Source organism: Amia ocellicauda, chromosome 1 (genome assembly GCF_036373705.1).
Source record: "Amia ocellicauda isolate fAmiCal2 chromosome 1, fAmiCal2.hap1, whole genome shotgun sequence".
Lineage (NCBI taxonomy): Eukaryota > Metazoa > Chordata > Actinopteri > Amiiformes > Amiidae > Amia > Amia ocellicauda.
In genome coordinates this window covers 57326457-57351174 of record NC_089850.1, presented here as the reverse complement: position 1 = coordinate 57351174, position 24718 = coordinate 57326457, and the positions used below count along the sequence as shown (strand labels likewise).

Genomic DNA, 24718 nt, shown 5'->3' with positions numbered 1-24718 from the left:
CCTGTAGATAAAATACAACACAGTAGCAGAGTGTAACACCTTCAGATGCATTTTATTTATTGGTATTTCAACATGTATTCCAGTTCAAGTTCCTTTCATAAAGTGGATACATAGAAAATATATAATAAGATAGAAAGGTGTGTCATAACATAAAAATGATTCTTTACATCCTCCCTGAATAAAGGATGACAGGGCTGTGGTGCTACAGAATCTTTTCACATGGATTGGTTTGGTATGCTGGTATGGGAGTGATGGGGGGGGTGCCATGTTGTGCCCAGCTAGTGACCGCCACAGGACACTTTGCTTTGTTGGCCTGTGATGCCTGCAGCACAAAGAGCGGGCAGGACAGGCCGGTGAAGGGGGTGTTGGAGCGCGACAAAATAATCCCCCTGGCATGCAGGGGCGGCCGTGGTACAGTGCCAAGTCTGGCCGGTCGGGGCCAAAAATCCCGAGGCAGGCCGACAGACCCACTGGGTTCTATAACGGCTCAGACACCCACACACACACACTCACACAAATAAATTGATGAAAAAATCTTTCCAGTGATGTGAGCACGAGGCATCAGCATTATTCAAATCCCTAAATATAATCCCGGGGCCCTCTGCCTGAATGAAAGTGAATACCAGTTTAAATAAATACAGAGGGAGAGCGAGGGAGGGAGGGAGAGGGAAGGAAAGAGAGAGAGACAGACAGAAAGGGTTTACATCACCGTTCGAGAAAGTTCAAGAGGAGGGTGGCTGACTGGCACAGGCTGGCAGGGGCGGCTATATAAAGGAGCCAGGGGCAGGTGCAAGAAGCCTGTTTTGTTATTTCCACGGGACGGCAAGTGCAGCAGCAGCAGCAGCAGGAACACCAGTGTCTGTCATGTCAGCAAACATGGACATCGCCATCCAGCACCCCTGGTTCCGCCGGCCTTTCTTCTCCTCCTTCTTCCCCTGCCGGATCTTTGACCAGAACTTCGGCGAGCACATATCCGAGGGCGACGTGTTCTCACCCTTCCCCCCGCTGTACTGGCCCCGGTCCTCTTTCTTCCGCATGCCCACCTGGGTGGACAGCGGGCTCTCAGAGGTGAGGACCCTGCACCGGCTAACCAACCGCTTCATTCCCCAGCTGGTTTAGTAGTTGTTTTCTTGTTTGTCGGGTGTAGGATGGGCCGTCAAGAACGTAGGAAGTCATTTAAAGGAATCTTGCATGTGAGGTAAAGAAACGGAATGAAAATAACCAGAACTAAACTTCCCTTTTAACCTACTGGCTTTTTAAACATATGTGCTTATATGTTCTTATATACAGAGCCTGTTAGATCACAGCAGGAATGAAGAGAATCCCACAGGCCCAATTGGTAAAGGGTTTATACGGGAGTAGGAGACATGTGTACCTGTAGAACTGTAACAGACTTTTCATTTTCCTCAAAGTGATTGAAAAAAACTCTGGAAATGATCAGAATTTGAGAAAGTGCAAAGGATATTGTACTGACTTTCAAAATACTGGTCTTACTTGTGAGTAAATAACTTACCCACTTTGGAAACTCTGGCCATATGTTGTCATTTTTTCAGACTTCCTGATCTTTCAAGGTAACTGTCCGTGTCGCGTGGAGAATAATTCAGGCACAGCAACATTCACATTGACAAAAGCCAAAGGACATCTGTTTTTATATCTGCTTTTGTAATTCTGTAATTTCTGGAATATTAAAATTGGTTATTGCCCTTTCTGGTTGTGGATAAAGCTCCTACAACATTTTAGTTTATGTTGTTATATTTTGTATGCACTTCCTTAAAACTGATTGACCCCTCAGCCATCAGGTACAGAATGGCACCTAATTCTTATGATAATAAAATCGTACTGCTAGACCAGTTTAAGGAGAAGGGGGTAGTTTGAAAGACCAGCATGAGTAGAGTTAATAACTGGTAATGAATCAGCTTTTGGATTAACGTGTTAATGGGTTAACCCGACTCTTTGTTATCCCCAAGAGAGCCAAGGCAGGTCAAAATTGCTCACGGTGAGACCAATCCTTTCCGACACAGCAGGTCGACAATGTCTTAGAAAGGAGATATGAGTCAGTGTCTTAGTGTTAGAGGCCAATGAGGGAATTACACACTGAGGTGAAAAATAGCAGAATGACAACCTGCAAACTACTTCTGCTCTGCCTTTTCAGGATAAGGGTTGGGGACATGGGCTGGGTTTGGGTTCCAGGTAAGGCTAGGATTGGGTTGGGTTGGGTTTGTCCTGCTGCCTACATTTGCGTGTACAGGATTTGCAGTCATGCCTTGATGTGTTCGGAATCGAGAACATGCGTCTGCAGCTACTAATCTAAGTCAAAATGATGAGAATGAAAAACCCCACCCAAGGGAAATTCAAACGTAAGACTTGAAATAACTGTTCAATAGATACAAGGCAAGCGGCTTCTTTAAGGGTGACAGTGTGTGTGTATGTGTGTGTGTGTGTGTGTGTGTACTAGCTGACTTCTGCATGTGTTGGTTTGACTGTCAGACCTGGCCCGCCGCCACAGCCCACCGCAGCATCAGTTTTCAGCGGGAAGTGTCACAATGTAACCCAGGGCAGGAATTCTGGGAGCAGAATGCAATCCGCCCACTCCCTGGCTCAGCCGAAGCATGGCCAGAGTGGCTTGAGTTCCTATAAAGAAAACATTAGTTTAGCAGGCCCCAGATGTCTCATCCATCACTTCAACCAACATTCCTCAAGAAGAAGTCATATGAGGAAACGATATCCGAGTCAATTCAACAGTTAATTTTGTTTAAGTGAAAGCATACTGCTTATATGGGAAAAAATAAATACTAAATACAATAAAAAATGTAAGTGACACCACCTTGCTACCGGAAAGGTTTTATGTGACATCTTTTTAATTCAACAGCAACAAAATATGTCTGTATCACGACAGAGATGTTTTTTTCTCAGCGCACCCTCCTGTCTCCACAGATGCGCCTGGACAAGGACCGGTTCATGATCAACCTGGATGTGAAGCACTTCTCCCCAGAGGAGCTGTGCGTCAAGGTGACCGGCGACTTCATCGAGATCCATGGGAAACACGAGGATCGCCAGGTAACCTCCCCGCACCTGCTCCCCCACTCTCCCGCCTCCTCTGTCCAACATCTGCATCTCTGTCCTCTCCACATCCCGCCTTTCTCGTCTTCTGTCTCATGGGGCCTCTGAGCTCTCTCCCTTCCTCCCTTCCTCTGTTCCCTTTGTCTGCGTTATTTCTTCTGTGCAGAACACACCTCACGGGGCTACAAGTGGGGATTAAGTGCTCTTAATGTTGTGAGCCTCAGGCTGCTTTTCCAGGCCGGTCTTCAGCCTGCGTGTTGTTGTTGCCCTGGCAGGACGAGCACGGCTACGTGTCCCGGGAGTTCCACAGGAAGTACAAGATCCCAGCGGGCGTAGAGCCCACCGCCGTCACCTCTTCCCTGTCTTCAGATGGCGTACTGACGATCAGCGCCCCCCGCAAGCTGGCCGACGTGCCCGAGCGCACCATCTCCATCACCCGCGACGACAAGCCTGCTATGCCAGCCCCGCAGAAGAAGTAGAGCCACCCACCCCGACCTGCCCCCTCACCCCATCTCCCTGCTGCAGCCCCCGCCATTCTCCCCTGACCGAGACACCTCGCCCCACTGCTCTCCCCCCCCCATGGTCCCACCACCAACTGACCGCTCATGAGCAAATACAAGCTCGCCCCCCTGCACCTTGAGTGCGCAATGCTGCCTTATGAATGTGCCCCCGCCCCACCGGCTCGGCCTAGGATTCAGACAGAGTGACAGCAGTCTCCGCTTCTCATTCGGCGTCTGTCTACTTCTGCGCCTGAGAAAAATACCACCCAGCTGACTGATTGAGAGGTTGGGCCCGTTTGTTATTATCAGCTGAATTGTGGCCAGTTTTGCTGTATAATTTGCTGCTTCACAAGATATTACAATCCTCCATGTATTGTCTTCACTTTGCAGCCTCAAAGCAACGACTACGTAGCGTAGGTCTGAAGGGGGTTTCGTTAATGCATCTCCAGTGTACATTTGTTAACTAAAAGGGCTGAGAAGAGTTTAGAGTAAAAGTAAGACTCTGCACAAAGCTATAGTTGATTCTGTGCAGTTTCTGATACCTCATACATCAGTACTATAGCCCTGGCCATATTTGCTGCAGGAAGAAAAGCTGTTTGAAGACATATCAGTTGACTGTAGAGGGTAATGGAAATTAAAAAAAAACAGGCCCTTTCGGTTTACACCCAATTAGCTTTGAAGCATGGCTCAGTGCTTCTGAAAGCATCTTTGTGACAGAAAGTGCGTGCATTGCTCTCGATCATGCCTGCAAGACTCAATCAAAGTTCAACAGAGACAAATCTCAAAACTACAGCTACACATCACAACACAGTAACCTCCGACATTATTGTAGCTCAACAATACACCATTGGTCAAAGTGATGACTTGAGGAAAACAATCCGATACTGTCACACGCCCACTTCACGTGAACAAGCACATCTCCAGCCCTATAGAGCACAGATCTATTCAGAATTGCTTGCATCCAAGATATAGACCCTGTACATCTCGCCACTGTTAACGCTTGCCTTTAGAGGACACAGCAGGAAAACAGGCCGCTTCCAATGTTTCTCCTCCTGCCTTCATTCAGGGAAACACCTTGAAGAAGACTGGAGCCAACACCTTTTGCAAAAGAAGCTGCGTGTTTTTCTGTCTGTCTGTCCGTGTGGAGATTTCGTGTTTAACAGATCCGGTGACCGAGTGTGTTCCTTTGCCGTGGAAGGACGGCTCATGGCTGGTCTGCTTCTCTACCGCGCTGCGTCCTATCCTTGCTTCAGGTCCCAGGACTGGCAAAAACTAAGACACAGAGAGAGGCACAGAGAGAATCTACCTCTTAGGATAACCTGGGTGTTAAACAAGGGGGAATGGCCAGCGATACTTTATTTTGACAGCATTATTAAGAGTCATACTGGCACCCCCCTCACCCTCACTGAACACAGCTGAGGGAAAGTGCAGTTAATGTCCACATCGCTCTCCAAAAACAGAAACACTCCTTTGATAGCTTGTCTCACATCTGATCTGTGGGATCTGGTGCCGGCCCGTTGCTATCCTTAGTTTCTCTCAGGATGGGGATGTCTGGGGGGTAAGAAGCAGGGCAGCAACCTCAGCAATCTCCACCATGCCATGTGTGTAATGGGGCAGCAGAGGGAGGCTGGGTGTCTGTAGACTATTAGCTTCCCACTGGCAGGTGATTGCCAGGGGACTGACACCCTCTTGTGCTGGGACGAATTTGCCCTTGTGTCCCATAGACCAGCTTCTCCTCTATATAAGGAAGGAGAGAAGGTGGATAAGGTATAGGAGAGCTTGATTATTTTCCCCTGGTGGAACATCGGGAGGAGATTATTCTTTGAACTGAGTCTTTCAGTTATCTTGTGAAAGATCCTGAACAAAGTAGCAGTAGCAGTAGACTCCGGCCGAGATCTGAGGGGAGCTCTGGGAAGGTTTCTCGCTCCAGGTCAGCAATTGCTCTACCTTTTTTTTTTCTCAAAAGGTAAAAAATGTGTAACTTGGCGGGAGACTGGAAAAAAAAAAGGAGAGCAAATCTTGCACTGGCACCAGAGGCTTTGAGTTCAAATTAGTGTGCAGAGTGAGGAGACGGGGACAGCGAGACTTAGTGCTCTGGGATACGGGCAAGGCAGGAGGGGGACTGGGCCGCAGTGTGGGGGTGATAGGCCCACATGGTGATGGAGACCGGTACACAAGCACTGTTAAGGAGCCTGAATAATGTCGGACACTGTCCATGAGTAGCTGAGAGAAAAACATCTGGGGCTTATTCTTTACAAACGCCATGTTATTCAAAGGATAAAGACCCACAGATAACATGTCATGAGTGAATTTCCCAGGACAGGTGTGCGTCTCACTGCCCTTGTGAGTTTGGTTGGTGTCTGACTGTCCGTCCCTGGGGTTGAGACTCGTGAGTCGTTTGGCCATTTTGAACACGAGGATTGACGGGCGGCATTCACACAAACACACAGGCCACAGAGTTTAAGAAACATCCTTTTCCTGGACTGTAAGTGTTTAAAAAGAAGTGCACAGTTAAGCACACTGTAGGCATACTTTGATACACTATAAGTACTCTGGGTGCACTGCAGTGTAAGTAACTGTACTTCTTCTTCATATGTAGAGGGACTGGGCACAGCTATGTATGCCTTCAATGCCTCTCTCTGAGGTCAGGATAGGTCTCAGATTTTGGATGCACGCAGTCATTGAGGCCACCAGGGCTGTAACTATGATGCTAAATAGAAGTCATATGTGTTTTTGATGCAGTGGGATCCTGGGGTGCATTCTCTACCTGAACAGGCTTGGAGGCATTGCATTATTGAAGTCAACAGAAGCCAAAATTGAATACAGAAACACAGTTGCAAGGAAAAATACTAACTCAACAGTATCTACTGTTGGATCAAACTCAAATGAAAATGCAATCGAAACCTGACATAATTTTAGGAGTACTTTATCATAGGTAGATTAACTGGATCCCCAGTGTGCGGGGGAGTGAATTTCAAGTTTAATAACCAGTCATTCCAGTTCTCCATGTTTGGGGAAAGGGGGGGGTGCAGTGGAAAGCCATTCTGAGTCCCTGCTTCCTCTATTTCTGTCTTTGTTATCAGCGCTGCATAACTATACATTCCTGACATTGCAAAGCTATCAGCTCTATATTAACAAACTAGTTTCTTCAATGTATAATAATAAGAACAATAGTCTTAATGCCTAGGAGAAGAAAAATAAAATAATAATAATAATAATCCTAATCAAACCAATCATAATAATAAAGTGATTCAATGATAAAAGCAGACTGTGTGGTTCTTTCATGACTTTTCCTTTTTGGTTTGTGTTTTTCTGTGTGTCTGTTATCGTTCAACGACAATTGAAGTTAACGACAATGGCTGTGTCTGTACTTCCTGATTGTTTGTAAGCTACTTTTAAAAACTGCAGGACCAGGATTGCAGGCTCTCTTGCAAAATAAAAAATGAATCACCTCACCCTTACTGGCTGCTTAATGCAAACTGTCCTCCTGACTCAAGGACCAAAACCAGGCCGTTCTCCCGACACCCAGGTTTTCCAAAACAAACACAATGCAGATGAGATTGGTCTTTAGTGTCTGCTGAGCTGAAACCTGGCAAAGGAGAGCTGAGAACCCAGGCCACTCCAGCCGAGAGCCACTGTGGCCTAAAAAAGCTCTCTGGTGCCATTTCTAATTGTTATGCTTTGCACCTTGGATGTGTACAGCTTATCTTGTTACCTGTTACATGAAGGTGGTGAGAGTGTTTGAATCATTCGCAACAGCTCTTATCTGTCTGTCTTGTTCGCCACATACAGATCGACATTTAGACCGTTGTGTTTTTATTTGTAAAACCATGGCTTTCATCTGATCTGATAAAAGACTCAACAACAACAACACAATCTCTGCAATGCTGAAGGCTGTGCTGTGGAAAGGTAAAGCTCTGCTCTGGTTGATTTCAGTCCCCTATTCCTATGCAACGGGAACCACATAAAAACCCTTCCCAGCAATGTCCCGTAAACTGCAACTGGAGACCAGGCATGCAGGGATAAGTGGATGACAAACGAGTATTGTGTGCAACTAAGTCCTGCCCTCATCTTCTGCTCATCAGGCATGGAGCTGTCCAACTGAAAGGCCAGACCAGTGAGGGTGGGTTGGGAAGGGGTGGTTGGCAGGCTTGGAGTCTGGCACGACCAGCCTGTGTTGTTTTTGCTCGTCAGTTGTGGAAGCAGAAAACCCTCCGAGGCAAGAACAGAAAGATATGAGGCGCATCAAAGAGAAACAAAATCAGAAGAAGAAGAAGAAAAATAAGTCCTTCTGGACCCTTTGAAGATGCCACTCAGCAAAATTGTTTTCCTTGCCCTGCTTTGTTCACAGCAACACTGCTTCTTCTCCATCTAACTTGTTTTGGGGATTAACGCAATCACAACAGGATATACAACAGCACACTTTACTCATATTGGGCAAACAGGCAGTTAATGGTGCTGTGCAGGGCTTCGGCCTCCTCTGCCTGCTTCTGTGTGGGAGTGCATCTCTCTGCCACCGCCTGGACCATGCTGGGTCTCTCCCTGCCCAGGATCTCTGAAGTCTACCCGGTAACAGGAGCCCGGGACTAGCTTCGTGTGAGGGGGATCAAGTTCCGGCTGGTGACCTGGGAAGACATGGGCTTCTCTCTTCAACCCTGAAGACAGACAGAAAAAAGAAAAGAAAAAACTAAACACGAAAAAACACAAAGGTAGGGGTTCAACTTGGAGGAAACACAGACGCCTCCTCCATCACTCGAGTCCAGCGCTCTTGCACTTCTGAATAAAGGAATACCAGAACTAAATTCCGAAAGGAAATCTGAAAGCTCGCCTGATCCTTTGGCACGCCTGCACTGTCCAGCCCAAACAATGGCTGTAGTCTTAGCCTGGGCTTACTCTGTGTAGGGGATTGCGTTCGGTCAATGAGACCCAATCCTCCCCTAAAGCCACTGTTCAGACAGGGGTCCTGGAGTGTGAGTAAAAGGATTTTGTCCTACGGGGAGTCGTCATTAACCAAGTTGGACAAACAGGCTTCAAAGAGAGAGAGGGGGGTGGTCTGAGGTTGGGGGACTCACCTGGGGGACACGTTGGGGATTGCCAACTTGTGTTGAACGTGGATGCGTAGGTTGTGTCGAAGTAGTGAGCAAACTACGAACAGAGAGAAGAGAGGATTCAGTCTGTGTGTTACAAGCCAGCACAAAAACCAAGACTTTTATCTAAAACCTGAGGTCCTGGACAGCTGCTGTAATCTAGAGGGCTTTTCAACTGGCTGAACGCGTCAGATGGCAGTCTGCACCTCAATCCCAGCAGCTCTCATTGGTCACAAATGGAATCAAGAATAAATAAACAGATAGAATGAATGTAAGCATGGGATCAGTGCAGCACCTGAATAGACTTCTGCCCCTAATATCTTCAAGGTCCCCTGGACTGAATATCTGGGATCTTCACAGCCAGGTTCACTCTCTCAAGCTAACCTTTCTCTAGGCTGGGGACCGGGACTGGATGGGCTGAGTCACTCCTCCACGGTGGAGTTTGACAAGTGACTTCTTTTACTGGTTGATAACCGAAGATGTCTCCAGTCCTGAGACATGGCTGATTTAGGATGGGAAATTGTGTTGACAGGCTCCAGGAACAGGCCTGTAGACCACTGTCTTGAGTGATGGGAAAGGTGAGCTGGCACACTGGCCCAGTAAGTCAAAAGCATAGGGATGAGTGGGATAATGAGAAATCTGACCCCAGTCTATGTAAAGCATCGATCTCATTGTGAGAGGCTGAAAGGCAAAGTCCCCACCTGTGACGGCAGGGGGCGCCGTTGAGCCAGGGCCCCGAGGTCATGGCGCTCCTCAGCCCAGTTGCCCAGCAGCGTGGCCCTGGAGTAGGCATCCTCGCTGGTGGTGCAGCGCCAGCCGTACTGCCGGAGCTTGGCGTCCTCTTCATAGTCACACCACACCTCGCCATGCCCCGAGGCACGCAGAGTGGAGAAGGGCGCATGAGCCATGCTGGGGGGGAGGTGAGGAACTGTGAGTGTCACTACCAAGCCGTCCAAGGAGAGCGCTTTTCACATCACAATCAAAAACATTCAAAAACAGCAATACTTCTGTAGCTGAACCTGACAGAGGCTTTAAATAATTTCTCTAATACAGAACAAAATAGCGAAAATGGACAAAGACATCCACAATGGCATCTGGATATCAGTGACATTTAGCTTCTAAACCCAGGGCAGGCACAACCATTAACTGAACTAGGTGGTCGCCTAGGATGCCACAATTTGCTTTTTGAATTGATAGACACATTTAGAGCAAACCAAGACGTTGAACTGCCGGAAAATACAAACATGCATCCTATTACGTTTAAATGCATTGTCAGAAGCCACGCTCTTTTTAAACCTATAGGAATTGCACATCGTCACACCGTGCAAACCCCGGTGCCTCTGCAATACACACTTACATTACATTACACTATACTGCACTCTATATGTAAATTTAGTTGCTACATGAATAAGATCCAAAATATTGCACAGTTGCATAATATCACTCTCCATTCTCCATGTTGTTGTTTTTAGTATTTAACACCAAAAGCCACATAACCCGTTTAAGGTTTTGAACAGTAGAGTTAAAGTGAGCGCAGCTGCAGCTGTACCTGTGTGTCGTCCCGGGACCTGTGACACTGTTGCACTCCGTCTCCATGGCACGGTGTCGGTGACGCAGGTCAATATGGCGTCGAGTCTCATTAAATCGCCTGACTGTATCGTGTTTCTTTGTCCATGGCTATAGCAAGCTGCAGGTGCATCTTTTTGAGCAATTAATACATAGGCTAATCTGTTTCCCACTCTTTTATAGCTCTGGAAACAATTTCACTTGAGCTGCAGAATCTAAAGTTTGAATTGAGTTACTGCTGCATGGTTATAATTGCAGTTGGTACATTGTTTTACTTTATTTTGTCATAATTAAAACACGTGAGAAAATGGTTTATAGCACCTTCTCAAGTCTGCAAGTTTAAAGTTTAAAAATCTATCTTTATGACTCAATGCCAAATAGATTAGGGTATAATATCCTTAAATATCATAACCTGTATGTATGTATATATTATTATTTATTTATTTATTAGCAGATGCCCTTATCCAGGGTGACTTACTAAATATCAAAATATAAGCACAATACAAAGTGCAAAAATACAGTGCAGTTCAAGGCATACAACATTACAAATACCAATTTACATATTACAGTGCAATTCAAACCATAATACATTTTCAAATTCCAATTTCAAATTTCAAGTGTATACAATATATGAGGTCTTACATCCTGGATTGTAAAAGCCGAGTGGAGACAAAGCCAAGGGCCTAAGGGAGAGGGAGCGTAGGGGAAATCAAAATAACAATAGGAGTAAATGACTAAATTACAAGTAGAGTCTGAAAAGATGTGTCTTGAGTAATCGCCGATACATAATGTGTGTATGCATGTATGCTACAGGAGTTTTGTGTGAGGACTCTTTATCAGAATAGAGACACATAGGAGATGACAGAACAGGAAATAAACTAGAAAAAACAATATGAAACGTCTTGGTTGCTCTTTAATCATGATTACACAGCATACCTGAAAGGTGTAGCAAGAAAAAAAAAAGGAAATACATCAGCTAAGGAATTACAAGCAGGCATTCTTTTCAATCCCGTGGTGCAAACAGAAACCTTAATGATGAATCCCATAGCGATCGCCAGGGGCTTCCTGCTCACAGACCAGAACAACCTGTCTGACACACAGACACAGCACTGCAGCCAGCCGGAGGCCCACCCCGCCTGTGTTGCTATTGCTATAACACACTACAACTTATTAAGACTCATGTAGTTGAATGCTTTTGACTATAAAAGGGCCTAGTGTAGCTGGATTATTCTGTGGTTTGTTCGCTATTGTCTTAGTTTTAATCCTGGCCCTTCATTTCGCTGCCTTTGCTTGAGATTACACTAGGTGGGAATGTGTGTGAAGGAAAACTGTCTTCCTAACTGGAGTAGCCTCTCTCTAAATCTGTCTATCTCGGGTCCCAGCTGCTGATCAGACCCTTGTAGCCAGAGCAGTTAGTCAGACGCTGTGCATCTTGTTTGCTAAGTGTTTTGGATGCTCAGAGCCCTAGTATCCAGTGACAGTCCGGCCAGGCGGAGACGGGGACAGGAGACTGCGGCCGGAATGGACCGTCTCAGTGGCAGTAGAAGTCCCATCTCTGCGGAACAAAATCAGGATTGAAATAAGTGAATAGGAATAATAATAATTCCAGTACACAACACGTTCACTGCTCGGCTACAGTTCACCTGTTCCTGGACAGAAGAGTATTTGGTGGGAAAGGAAATGCTCATCTGCTTAAGTCTCTAGTTTAAGCGACAGTAAGTCAGGGATGCTCACGTCTGTCTTGACTTCCACGGAGGCCGGCATCAGAGGGTGCATCTCCTCCACCGAGCTGCTGGGGAAGTGGCCCAGCCGCGCCTCTTGGTCGCCATTCTCCGCCTGAAATTGCCAACACAACACAGTCGACAATGACACCTTGTGGACAGAAGCGATATGGGAGGCATAACGTGAATTTTCAACTGGCTTGAATTACAATGCGTTTTTTTGTTTGTTTGTTTGTTTGTTTGTTTTTAATAATAATAATGATAACAAAATATTTTTTTCCTATTATGCAGGACTACGTCTAGTATAAATTATTCAAGACTACATTTTCAACGGCAAGACTGTGTAACAGTCAGTAAAGTGGACGCGTCCTTCCCATCCCCCCCAAACCTACGCCTATGATTATTATTTATTATTATTTGGTGATTAGCGGATGCCCTTGGTTGAAATGTCTGAAAACAAACAACTAAAATGGGTCAAAGGTTAATCTCTGTTAAGGTTAATGTTCTGTCTTATCAGCTTGAGTGATTTCAATTTTCTACCCAAACAGAAGTCAGCTGACTGACCTTTGCCCTAACTGCGCTCATCTACATGGCCTCTGTCAGGGAGAGACGGGCAGGGGGGTAGGGGTGATAGAGGAACTCACGCTGCCCATCCAGAAGAGGTTGCCGTGGTCCTTCAGCATGGCGTATACGTAGATGCGCTGGCCCTGGCGCAGGGGGATGAAGCGGCAGTCCTGTGGATAGTAGTCCACCAGTGCCCGGGCGATCAGGATGGGGTCTAGACACAAATATCAACAACACTGACGCCAGGGCTCTCACGTTGACCCACTCAGACACGGGCACACAGACACCAGGCTGGCACAGTCACACAGACACAGGGATCCTAAACAGATAGGCTAGTCCTGGGTCAAACCCCACAGGCCAATGAACACTGAGGTGAGAACGCAGGACTCACATACACACCAACACAGAGGTTCAGGGCTCATGCACAGACAGACTCTGTGCACCGCGCACTCGAAGCACACAGCCGCACACACTGGACAGCATGAGAACAAACACAGCTGGACACACACAGCAAAGCTCAGACCACGGCAAATTGAGAGGCCAACAACAAGAGCACAGAGTTCTGAAAATGTATTAGCATTTCAGCACTGCTTTCTCGCAGCATAGAAACCCCCTTAAATTGCGCTGCAGAACCTTCTGAACTAAAAAACTATATTTTTTGCAATGGTTGTTTTCCTACAATTATAATGCCCTGTACTTCTCATTTGAAGTCTGCTTGGATGAACACATCAGCCAAATGATTAATACAAAAGTAATTTATTCTAATTTATTCATGCCACTTAAATGCACAAATATCACACCTGCCAGTATCATGCAGTGGACGTGAACTGACTCATACTGCCCTGCCATTATTGCCCATGTCGGCGTTCCTCGGCTGGGGTAGGTACTTACTGCTGCACTCCTCGTCAGCGCACAGCTTCTTGTTGGACAATTTGGGCATCTGCCTGCCCGCCTGGGCCCGCGGGGGGTGCAGGGAGCACAGCACCAGCAGCAGCAGCAGCCGAGACAACGATCCGGACATCTTCAACTGGGTCTGCAGCAGTGAGAGAGGAGAGGAGTGGAGAGGAGAGGAGAGCAGAGGAGGGGGAGGAGAGGTAGGAGGGACTCAGCCCCCCGTCCTGACAGGTCAGCCCTTCAGACACACTACATCCCCCCAAACCCCCTCCATTCACTCATAGCTCCTGGTTTGAGTCGCCTCCTGTGTTAGTTTTCATCATCTCCTTATTAGTGAATGGATTTGGGGAAAGATTCTTTAGTATGCATGTATGTATTTGTTTATTTGCTTGCTTTTCTCCTCTTGCTACAGGCAGTGAAAGGAAGAGAAGGGACGTCTAATATAGACCTATAAGCAAAACCACGGTTACTCTGTGAATGTATGGGAAGCAGGTAAAAGTAATTGTGTCTGACTGTGTCTGTGCTGAATGTCTCTGCCTCAATAATAATTTACCATAGAAATACAGAGAAATGTGGGGACAGAGTTAAGGTATCAGTCCCTTAGTAGTCCTTTAGCATGCCATTTCATATAAATATACCAATCCCATTCATAGGGTGTATTCCCCCTCTTTTATAAATATATACCTGGCCAGTGCTGCTTCCCCCGACCTACCCAGGTCTTTCCTCTGAGTCTAAGTGCTGGGGAAACCAGAGACTAATCCAGGGGTGCTGGAGGCTCTGGGAATAAATTAATCCATTCAGCAGCAAATAGAGGAAAATTTCCCCTGTGATAAACAGGAAGAGGGGCTCTGAAGGCCCCGTGTGTTCTCTGGGCCAGAGAGCGCTCCTGTGTTGATCGAGGCGCCTCACTTGACCCCTCCAGCACACTCGGGCCTCTGTGCGCATTGTGGGAGGAACGTCGAGGTCTGGAATTCGCAATAACAGCAGGAAGAGGGGGTGGCTGTGGCATTTACTCAGGTTTAGAAGAAATCCACAAGGCGAGGATGAATCAATAGGATTTTTGGTAATAAAATAGTGTAGAGAAACAGGTGACCCCCCGAGAAAAATGGTGTGGTCATTGATAGGTCTAGATATGGGATAAATGTGAGGAATATATGAATATTCATTAAATGCTAATTCATATTTTATTATATTAATTATACAGATTATATTGGTTACTGACTAATCAACAATACAGGCCTATTTGCTTGAACTCCACCTCACCACTTCCTTGAGTGTGTGGATGACTTGTAGAAACAACGGGGAGGCTTGTTATCAATTTACTAGAGATCAGCAGAAGAGAAAAACAGTCCTGGGGTGATTCCTGCCCCCAGCCACTGCCATTGCACCTCACAGGCCACAGCCCCACACTGGAGAAGCGATCCTTTGTTACAGATCTGATGTGTACTACTACAAATAAATTAGCTTTCCGGACATATTTAAAAAATAAATGTGGTACAAACAAATCTGACTAATCCTAACATTATTCCCATTATTATTATTGTAGCAGATATTACTGCTCTGGTAAACACACAAGCATGCTACAGAACATTGCCACAACCGCAAACTTTTTCAGGAGCTTAGGGCTCTTGTGGGTTTGCAGACTGACAGTGCTGTATTTGTGTGATGCTGGCAGTCCAGATTACTGTACTGCTGGCTTCCCTCAAGCACATGATTGCCATTTCTCCCAATCAATCACGCAGTTAAATGACATTGGCATTGGACGCCAAGGCCTGCGCGGATCAATCGGGCATCGAGTAATCCCATTAAAAGCCCCGCCCCGTTCGCGCTCTCTCTCACCCCATTGGCCAGAGCGTGTGTCCGTCTTCGTGCCCCGCCCCCGCCGTGCTCCCCTGCAGCTTTCCGGAGTGGAGCCGTGCGTGGGCCGTGAGTGGCAGCAGCTGCGCCTGTGCCCGCCTGTGCCCGCCTGTGCCCGCCTGTGCCCGCCTGTGCCCGCAGCTCCTCCAGAGGCGACTACAGTCCCCGACTCAAGGCGAGTGTGGGATCAAATCGTGGCCGCGTCGTGTCCGCTGCTCCGGTAGGATTTTCCCTTTCTGTTTCCTGCAGTGACTTTGTAACTGCGGCTCTGGATGCGTTGCAAAGTGTCCATTCTCCCTCTGAGGATCTGATGATGGACCTTTAGCACTTGCGTGTCTTTACGGGCCGCAGAGGACGTGTGTGCGGGGGTCTCTTCACGCACAGCGCTGGGGGGTCCTGCCCGGGACTGTGCGGGGCAACAATGTGTCAGATATGCAGATATTGTAACCATCTTGAACGCCGGGCGACTCAACAGGTCCGCCCCCAGCAGCTTAATCGCACCGGTGTATGAAGAGTGATTTAATGAATGCTTAATTGCACCATTGTCTGGAGAGGGATTTGATTATGATTGACAAGGGTATTTGTTTCATTGCAACCATCAGTATGTGAATATGGGTGCATGTGTTACAGTAATTAGCAGATGTCTTATAATCCTTCTCTTCATTGTCCAGATGGTATGCTGAACTTTTAACTCCGATGAACGCATACATTTGGTACATCGGTCTGTCTTATATCTATACATTTTGCATTCAATATATCTATATTTTTATACTATACGTGGTTGGTATTTGATGCTTCCGATTTGTTTTAACGCAACCTGTACTTTGTGTGACAGTGAAAACACGTGTTTTTTTTTTTTTTTATTGAAATAATCTTTTCGTGCAGAGATTTGATTTGTCTTGTTTTCTGCTGCAGGGCTGAAGAGCATCAGCCAGACGAATTCCACTACTTCAATGTTAAGAAGATGGACCCCAGTAAGTGTTGCTGTATTATTAGTTCACAATGCAAAACTGCATGATGTAATGTGTTCAGTCATGGGAACAGTTCTCAGTGCCCTTAGGAAACATAAATAAATATATACACAATACTAAGTATATATTTGTGTGTGTGCTGGTATGTAAATATACATTCTATATGCTGTGTGGGATGAGAATAAAAGGTGACCCATTGCTTCCCCATGACTGCCTCCCTCCCTCAATTAAACGGGAAGAGACCTGCTTGGAGTACAAAAAAGGAAATGGAAACTCTGTCACAAACTCTGATTGATGAACTTGGACTTTGATTATGGATTGTGGATTGGACTGTGTGATGCTATTAGTTTATATGTTTGGAGAGGTGCCTGTTTACAAGAGTTTTTGTTTATGATATCAGCACCCTTAGTGGCCCCTCTCAACCCTCAGGCACACTCAGACATGTTGTCCCTGTTGAAGTGTGCAGTGACGTCAGGGCTGTCTTCTGGTCGCAGGCGGTGCAGCGGTGAGGGCCCCTCGAGAGTTGCTGCTGCTCGGGGAGGGCAACTTCTCCTTCTCCACAGCTCTGTGCCTGGCAGCTGGGGATGGTGCCCGGATCACTGCCACCTCCTACCACCCTGAGGACGCCACCCTGCAGCAGGACGGCGCAGCCGAGAACATCCAGCAGCTTCGAGACAGCGGTGAGGGACACACAGCAGCTAGACGCCAAGGGGTTTCAGTTTAAAAACTCCATTCTGAATCTAACAATTGAGCACAGAGTGAAAAGATTTGAAGATTTCTGTGGATTGATGGAAGATGTTGGGTTATTTCGTGTGGTTTTTTGTTTGTTTTGCATGCTTTGCTAATGGTACAATTCATTAGTGTATTGCTGTGCTGTATCTTGCTTTATCATGTAGCTCCTTTTCTTGTGGTTTGTTGGTTTATTGAGTATTGAGATAGCAAGGCATTTATAGTGGCTGAGGTTGGGTAAGAGGGGAAGACTCAGAACTCCCACCCATCCTTAAAAATATGCAGATGGTTTAAAGTGGTAGAACAATCTAGTAAAGCACAGTCATTGCCTGGTGAATCTACAGGGAGGAGCACTTCCATTAAGGTGACTTCCTGTAAAATGTGCAGTCTATGGTAAAGGTATGAAACTACTATGAAAATGGAGGTCAATCTTCGTGTCAGTTGAGGGGGCCACATAAATGGCACCTGCTGGGATCTTAACCCCTGCATGGGAAGCATAGGTGGGCAGGAAGGGTGAGGTGAGAGGAGAGCGTGGTGTGAGCAGTGTGGTGTTTGGCACACAGGGGTGGAGGTTTTTTTCGAGGTGGATTGCACCCGGCTGACAGATTACGAGGCTCTGGCCCAGCGGCAGTTCGACTGCATCATCTTCAACTTCCCTCACTGTGGGAGGAAGGCCGGCGTCAAGAAGAACCGCAGCCTGCTGGCCAAGTTCTTCCTCAGGTGAGCTCCTCTCTGGCTTCATCTTTGGATTAAACTGCTATATATCTGTCCGTTGCCCAGTGTAGTGTGTAGGAAGCCTGGTGAAGTATAATTGGTGCTCTCTTAATCCCTTGCTGTTCCTGCTGCAGTATCTCTGCTTAAAACGCTGTGCATCTGTGCCTCCAGCTGTGCCCAGGTGCTGAGAGAGACTGGGGAGGTCCACGTGGCGCTGTGCAATGGGCAGGGGGGCACCCCCGCAGACCAGCCGATTAGAGAGTGGCACAACAGCTGGCAGGCCGTTGCAATGGCGGCCGAGGCGGGCTTCATCCTCAGCGAGATCTGCCCCTTTGATAACGCCAGCTTCCGTGGCTACAGGAGCACAGGGTACAGGTGAGGGGAGCGCCGGTTGTGCCGCAAACGTTAAAGCCCGACTGCGGTGAGTGATGCCACACTGGCTCTCCGTCATGAAGACCATTCCCGTGATCTTGCTTCCCTTTTCATCTCAGGAGCCAGGACAAATCCTTCCACGTTGAAGGGGCTCTGACCCACATCTTCACTCGCAGTCTTCCCTGCACTTCCTCCCAGAGCGTCCACATGGAAGCCCAGCTGGGCAGAGAGAGCATTTGCTTTGAGGTGCCGGAGGAGCTGAACGACTGCATCAACAGGTACCCCTCAGCCAGGACGGCCAGCTCTGCATGTGTTTAACACAATACTGCTGTCCCCCAGTCTCACGCACAATCTCGACTGGACTCTCTTGGTTGTTTGGCGTGGCAGTGTAGGGTTTGTACACCCCCTGTCTCATTTCAGTCAATGGGCATCTTGGCAGTTTCTCTCTAGGCTGAATCAGTGTTCAACAAACTGTAAGTGTAGCTATAACTAAATCTGAAATCTGTCACTAAATTGTTTCACATTAAGGGCGTGAATTCCTTCAGCTGTGTATAAATGTATTACGTCTGGAGGGCTGTGTCTCTCCTGGATCAGGGCTGTAGACACCTGACCTATAATAATAACTGTGTTTAACAACAGCCTGCCACTCACTGTCTCTGAGCTAAGCCTGTTAATCATAAGCCTGCACAGTCCAAAAGTCAGTGGCACTTCCTGATCTGTCCTGATCTGATACAAATACAGATCTACATCAAGGACGGGGCAGACTTGATCAAAACACACGTCCAACAGGCAGTGGACGGCTCCCGATAGACTGAAACCATATAAATCTCCTATCCCACACTATTTCAACACTCCTGATGCAATCCAGTGCTGCTATCGGCCACTGACCACAATTGAAGTCATTCATCATGTTGCTAATTTAGATCCAGGCAAAACCCGGTTCATACAAAACAACACAGCAGACAGGCTTTCATCAGCCGACGTCCCTACTTCACTCCCAGACTGCAGTGTGTTATGATTCACTGTAATTATACCATTTACGGCAATAATAGGCCTGCTCCACCAGCCAGGAGGGAGTGTGTTGCTGTATTGTCATTGTGCACAGTTCCTATTATTATCATTCTTGTACCTTACTTGTGTCAGCAAATCCAAATTGCAGCTTTTTAAATGTTATTTTAATTGTTAAACCGCCTTCTGTGAGCGACACTGAAAGGCTAAACGCAATGAATGTTGTTTCCTTCCTGCTAGGAATTTCCTGGGCAAGCATTCTCGGCACCCCGTTCACATCCTGCAGGAGCTGCTGCTGAGGGACCTGCGCTCACCCTGGCCCATGCAGCGGTCCGAGAGCCCCCTGCCCGAGCTGTTCAGGAACTCCCCCGGGCTGCTCCAGGACTGCGGGCCTGATGGGTCTCCTTCCAAAGTGTTCTGGATCAGACCGACTGAGACGAGGACTGAGGGGGAGGAGGGGAGAGACTCGCAGGCTGCTGACATCTCTGCCAATGACGGCCCCCAGGACGGGACCACCAAAGGCTACGGCCTCCGTCCTTCCCTGCTCCTCCACGCACGGGAGATCTCCCAGTGCCTGGACTTCTCCCCTGGGATTCTCCACGTCCTGAGCGGCACGGTCTTCCAGAGGGTTCTCGTGTCCAAGACCACCTCCCCCGCCTTCCACCAGCTGCTCCTCGTGGGGGCCTTCCGGTCAGACGCCCAGCCATGCCAGCTGCTCCAGCGCTGCCTGGAAGCAGCCCTGGCAGCGGCCGAGAGAGTGGCCCCGAATGGTGCCGCAGTGGGGCAGCCGGTCTCCTTCAAGAGGGAGTTGGGGGGCTCAGAGCCGCAGCTGTTGGTGAGTTTCAGGGGCCTCCCTAAAGTGGGGCAGATTGGAGTCCTCCCTGCCCAAGGAGGCCCGTCTCCAGACCTGCGGGTCTACACGGCCACCCTCAACCTGGACCTGCTGGCCTGCCAGGTGTTCTCCATTCCCGACTGGAGGCTGCTGTGGAGCCGGGACCCCCGCTTCCAGGCGCACTTCCTCCACGAGGAGCTACGGCCCTTTTGCAGCTTCTCCCTCTACCCCCCCGCCTACTCGCACGACGTCAGCTTCTGGGTGGAGCCGGAGAGCTTCGATGAGCTGGACTTTCACGCTCTGGTGCGGCAGGTGTCTGGGGGTACAGTGAGGGAGGTGGCCCTGGTGGACCGGTTCCGGCACCCGCACATGGGCCACGCCAGCCTCTGCTACCGGCTGACCTACCAGGCCTGCGACCGCGCCCTCTCCTACAGCCAAGCACTCGGGATGCAGCTGCAGCTGCGCAAACTGCTGCCCCAGCGCCTGCAGGTCACTCTGAGGTAGAGAGGAGCCGCAGGCAGCAAGCGGGGAGGGTTCACGAGGGGCCGCAGTGCTGCAGGACGTGGGAGATCTCTGCTTTTACCACATATTAGGACCTGTGTGAATACTAGGGCTCTTTCTGACACACTCGCTGCATAATTAGACCAATGAAGTACCTGACAGGTGCGTTGGGTTGCGATGCAGAATTTGCTGCAGCCCGCATAGGATTACTATCTGATCACCTGTGGGCACAGAGAGGTTGCTGTGGCCCATAATGTTTCAGAACATCCTCATTATTCCGGTGCATGTCTTTGATACACCCAGCTCCTTAGTTAGATCATTGAATTAATCAAATAACCAGCAAGCTGTTTGTGCCAAAATATTGCACAGCAATGGATTGGAAGGGCTTGACAGTTACTTGACAATAACTGACTGTTTCCTAATGAAGTCATGAGGACTGGCCAACTAAAGTTTTACTACAGTATGAGTTTTTCCTGTCTCTTTTTCTCATCGCTGGCTGGCTGTGTGTAACATACACATTGCAGTGTTACAATGTGGATTAATAATGCTGCACCATTTTAAACTTTGTGCCAGAATGTGATTCCCCCATTGCACGTCCTTCCAGTACAGATTTGACTTTTTAATATCGTTGGTATGTTTTGTTGTTGTAGTTACAATGGCCTGTGAAATAATACAAAAAATAAAATCAAAGCAACGACAGAATTCTGGGGCACACGTGCTGCTGAAAATGTATCCAGTAAAAGACCACGAAAAGGTTAACGGCCACTCGAACCTCCTGCCCAGCAGCACTGTACCCACAGAGCATAAAAGAACATGGATAATTTCACAGCTTGGCATCTATGCAGATGTTACAATCCTTCTTCTGCAACCTTTGTTTTTCATCTAATTGTTGAGATCTTATTTACAGAGACTCTCAGTACTCTGTGCACTTGATACATTGCACTTATGTGGTAAGTTGCCCTGGATAAGGGCGTCTGCCAAGAAATAAAAATAATAATAATACAGTAATCCATTCTGGAATAGCTGTATGTGACCAGTTTGTGATTTTCACTCTCCAGAGAGTTTTACATTTGGAGTGAAAAACAAAACCCAACAAAAACAACGTGTGCATTTTTAAAAAGAAAAAAAGTGCTGCTGTAATTGGGATGGTGTAATTGCTCTAGTGATTTGTTTTAATACATGTCTATATTTGTTTACTTTAATAGTGGTATTGAATTAACTGCATTAAGCATCTGCTACACTGCTTATGAACAGCAACTGCCTTGTACAATTACAGTGTCAAAAGGAACCTTACACAAAAGGCAGCAGATCGACTGTAAAGCAGCTCTTAACTGTGGTAATTACAGTCCCATGAGAAAACCAAGCTGATTTGTTTGTCTTTAAAATCGAGCAAGGTTCCCAGCAACTTTGAGCCCCTAGGCTGTGACAGGCTGTTTTATGTTGAGTTTTGAATCTGGTGAATGTCTGCGGCTAAGAAAGCAGCCACTGACCAAATCCACGAGTATAGGACTCTCCACGCTGTTTACACTGTATTATAGACCCCTACGCCACACTGCTATCTGCTGGGATGTCAAATAGCCATAATGTTGTGTACTTTATTGCAAACGTTCTCCGTTTAATCTCAGCTGTTGTAAGCGTTTACAAAGTGACTGTACAGACAATGTAAGTTACAATCAAAACAGTCGGGCAGAGACCCCACTCCCCATTGCCGCACAATGTCCGGGGTTAGTGTGCAGCTTCCCGTGCCAACTAGGGTCTGCTCTACATTAATTTTGCCAACTTTGTCTCCCATTCTGTTTGAAATATATTATTGTGCAGTTTTTATATATATCTATATGTGACAATTTATATAATATATATATATATATATATACACACACACACACATAATCAATTTTCATGGTGTCCTAATAATTGTCAGAAACTATATATTACAGGCTTTGATCAGAACTGGTGTCAGAAGTGCAGAGTTGACGTGGGGTCGGCTGTGGGTTGTTTTTTCACACAGGATCGGTTTCCAACACCAGCAGTGCTTGTGAATGTGTTCTGCAGAGAGCCCCTGAGAGCGTGTGGGCTAATGGAAAGAGGTGATTGAAGTGCTGTGCGTCTCTGTGTAAAACAAGACCGGTGAAATCCAGGGCACGTTGAATCAAAAGCTCTCTGAATGTACTGAAGCTCTTTCTACTGCTAGACGTTTTTATAAATTGATGTGTTTTCATTTGTGTCAGTGATTGGGGAACTATAGATTCAGAATATTTCTGTATGGATATTGATATGTGACTGGATTTAGGTCTCTATGTCCACAACTTCTAGAAAGGCAATGCAAATTAAAGGTAGGTTGCTCTATTTTCTGTTCGGGCCTGTCTGCTTGCCAGTGCCGGTCGGCAGGGATGTGACCCTTTCTGTAACTATGGCTAAATGAGGTTTGGTGTGTCTTTCGTACCTGGCTGAATTTAACCTTTTTAATCCTTTTATGCCACTTTGGTTGTGTGGCGTCTGTTTTAAAATGAGTTTTCATAGTTGTATCTTTTGCGTTGCTGCAGTGAAGACCCGTTTGGTCTTTTGCCGAAGGGAACTGGGAGTGCTTCGCGTGGTCGTGCGCTTTTCTTTCGTGTCCGTTTGTTGGATTAACGAACAGAGCAGTGCTTGTTTCTAAAGCTACACATTTCGCACGAACACCAGTTTCAAAGGACATGCAGATGGATTTCCCAGTTGGCATAAAGCACCTTTTGTATTCTGAGCTTGCACACGCAAATATCTTCCTGCCTATAGTCACCACATATGATTTATGGCGATATGAATGTCAGTTATATATGCTGCTGGGCAGGGGGAACAGGGCAGCCTTCATGGCTGGAACACGACTGCAATGCGGCCATCCTGAAATGATAATGTAAAACATCGCATTATAGGTTACACTACATTACAGAAATTAAGTCAAACATGGTTGTGTTGCACTTGTGATCGCTAACTAGTGACGATTGTTTTCTTTGCATATTACTCTGATGGTGTGATTGTACTGCAGCCACAGTAATTCTCAGGTTTACCTGCATATTTGCATTAGATATGCCTTGCTCGCTGTCTCGCTCGCTCGCTCAAAGCAACTGTACTGTAATCTTTGTGAAGGAAAATAAGGCAGATACAGTGTTGGGAAACCTGTATATTAAAATGCCAATGTTCACACAGAAGTCGAGGAAATTAAACCAGTATGTTCGATAACAGAGAAAGCTCATTCCTTGAGAAGATGTATGTTTTTGTCTGTAATTCAGGTCCAAAATCCATGCTGTGGCACACAGTGAAAGATACGACTGTGGGTTTGAATAATTGGAAAATAAACTTGTGTGCACTGTGTTTGCACTTAAAAAACCTTGTTTACAGTGGGCTAAGACACTTACTTGTAGACAATGAATGAATGATTAAACCCAATTGAAGTGTCTGTGACTCAAAAGATTATATGCTGTATAAAATACAGAGCAAAAGCATTCTAAGATGGTATAAGTGTGTTTACTTACATTTGCCTAAAATATTTTGGGGCATTTTATGTATGTATGTATGTATGTATGTATGTATGTATGTATGTATGTGTGTATTTATTTATTTATTTTACTAACAAGACCTAACAGTACTGACAGTAGTTTTCCCACAAACTTTTTAACAAGTGAGCTGATGTACAACAAAACTTGACATTGAGCATCACTTAAAAAAAAAAGAAACCAACGAATAAAAAATGGCTTTGCTTGACTGTATCAACTCAGTGCAGAAGTTTCAAGTCGTCTATTTTGCTTTGTACTTTTAAAACGTGTATTTTTTCCCAATGCTCTGTGTAAATCTTTGAGAATTATTTATAAAATAATAAAAGTTCAACAGTTTTGTGCTTCTCTTTTTTTTTATTTTGTATTCTGTGAATGACAGTAATGCGTGTGTGTACAGGTGTGTAGCTGAGGAATGCTCGAGTCCAGATGATTTAACTAATCATTCCTTTAATTGGATTATTCTAATTGAGAAAGATCTGGAATAAGAATGTCAAGGATAATCCAATTAACTAAAAGGTCAGATCTGCCCTGAGAGCTGAGAGCTTCAGATGGAAAATAAACCTAATTTACAGACTAGGATTTAGAAACTCTGTGTTGCCAAGTTAGTGGCCATGAATTATCTATACTGATTAATAATACTACCTGATATAATAATTGAATGCATATGTTCACACCAGGAAAATATGTTGTGCAAACCATGATATTATACAATAATATATATAATCTCTCTAGAAATAGATTTATTTTTTCTGTAGAGTAGGGGGAAGAAATCTTCCCTGTAGGCTGTAGTGCAGTTTGTCCATCGCAGCTCG

At 46.5% G+C, this 24718-nt stretch overlaps 4 protein-coding genes across 4 annotated transcripts; 2 read left to right on the top strand and 2 right to left on the bottom strand.

Annotated features, from left to right (window-relative positions):
• Positions 1-741: 741 nt before the first annotated feature.
• cryabb (crystallin, alpha B, b) lies at positions 742-6823 on the top strand. The gene is made up of 3 exons (XM_066710504.1): positions 742-1068; positions 2935-3057; positions 3336-6823. Exons 1-3 carry the CDS (start codon positions 865-867, stop codon positions 3537-3539), a joined length of 531 nt encoding a protein of 176 aa, XP_066566601.1. The 5' UTR covers positions 742-864; the 3' UTR covers positions 3540-6823.
• A 581-nt stretch (positions 6824-7404) lies between these two features.
• On the bottom strand, positions 7405-10496 carry cfap68 (cilia and flagella associated protein 68). Its single transcript, XM_066710502.1, has 4 exons — positions 10197-10496; positions 9349-9556; positions 8633-8705; positions 7405-8215 (listed from the first exon to the last, which is right to left on the bottom strand). Exons 1-4 carry the CDS (start codon positions 10241-10243, stop codon positions 8010-8012), a joined length of 534 nt encoding a protein of 177 aa, XP_066566599.1. The 5' UTR covers positions 10244-10496; the 3' UTR covers positions 7405-8009.
• Positions 10497-11108: 612 nt separating this feature from the next.
• mia (MIA SH3 domain containing) lies at positions 11109-15316 on the bottom strand. Its single transcript, XM_066710503.1, has 5 exons — positions 15232-15316; positions 13390-13531; positions 12579-12712; positions 11948-12049; positions 11109-11768 (listed from the first exon to the last, which is right to left on the bottom strand). Exons 2-5 carry the CDS (start codon positions 13517-13519, stop codon positions 11745-11747), a joined length of 390 nt encoding a protein of 129 aa, XP_066566600.1. The 5' UTR covers positions 13520-13531; positions 15232-15316; the 3' UTR covers positions 11109-11744.
• Positions 15317-15342: 26 nt separating this feature from the next.
• Positions 15343-24250, top strand: fdxacb1 (ferredoxin-fold anticodon binding domain containing 1). Its single transcript, XM_066710501.1, has 7 exons — positions 15343-15469; positions 16165-16223; positions 16715-16900; positions 17513-17669; positions 17835-18038; positions 18155-18313; positions 19284-24250. The coding sequence occupies exons 2-7, from the start codon at positions 16214-16216 to the stop codon at positions 20377-20379; spliced, it is 1812 nt and encodes a 603-aa protein (XP_066566598.1). The 5' UTR covers positions 15343-15469; positions 16165-16213; the 3' UTR covers positions 20380-24250.
• Positions 24251-24718: the final 468 nt, after the last annotated feature.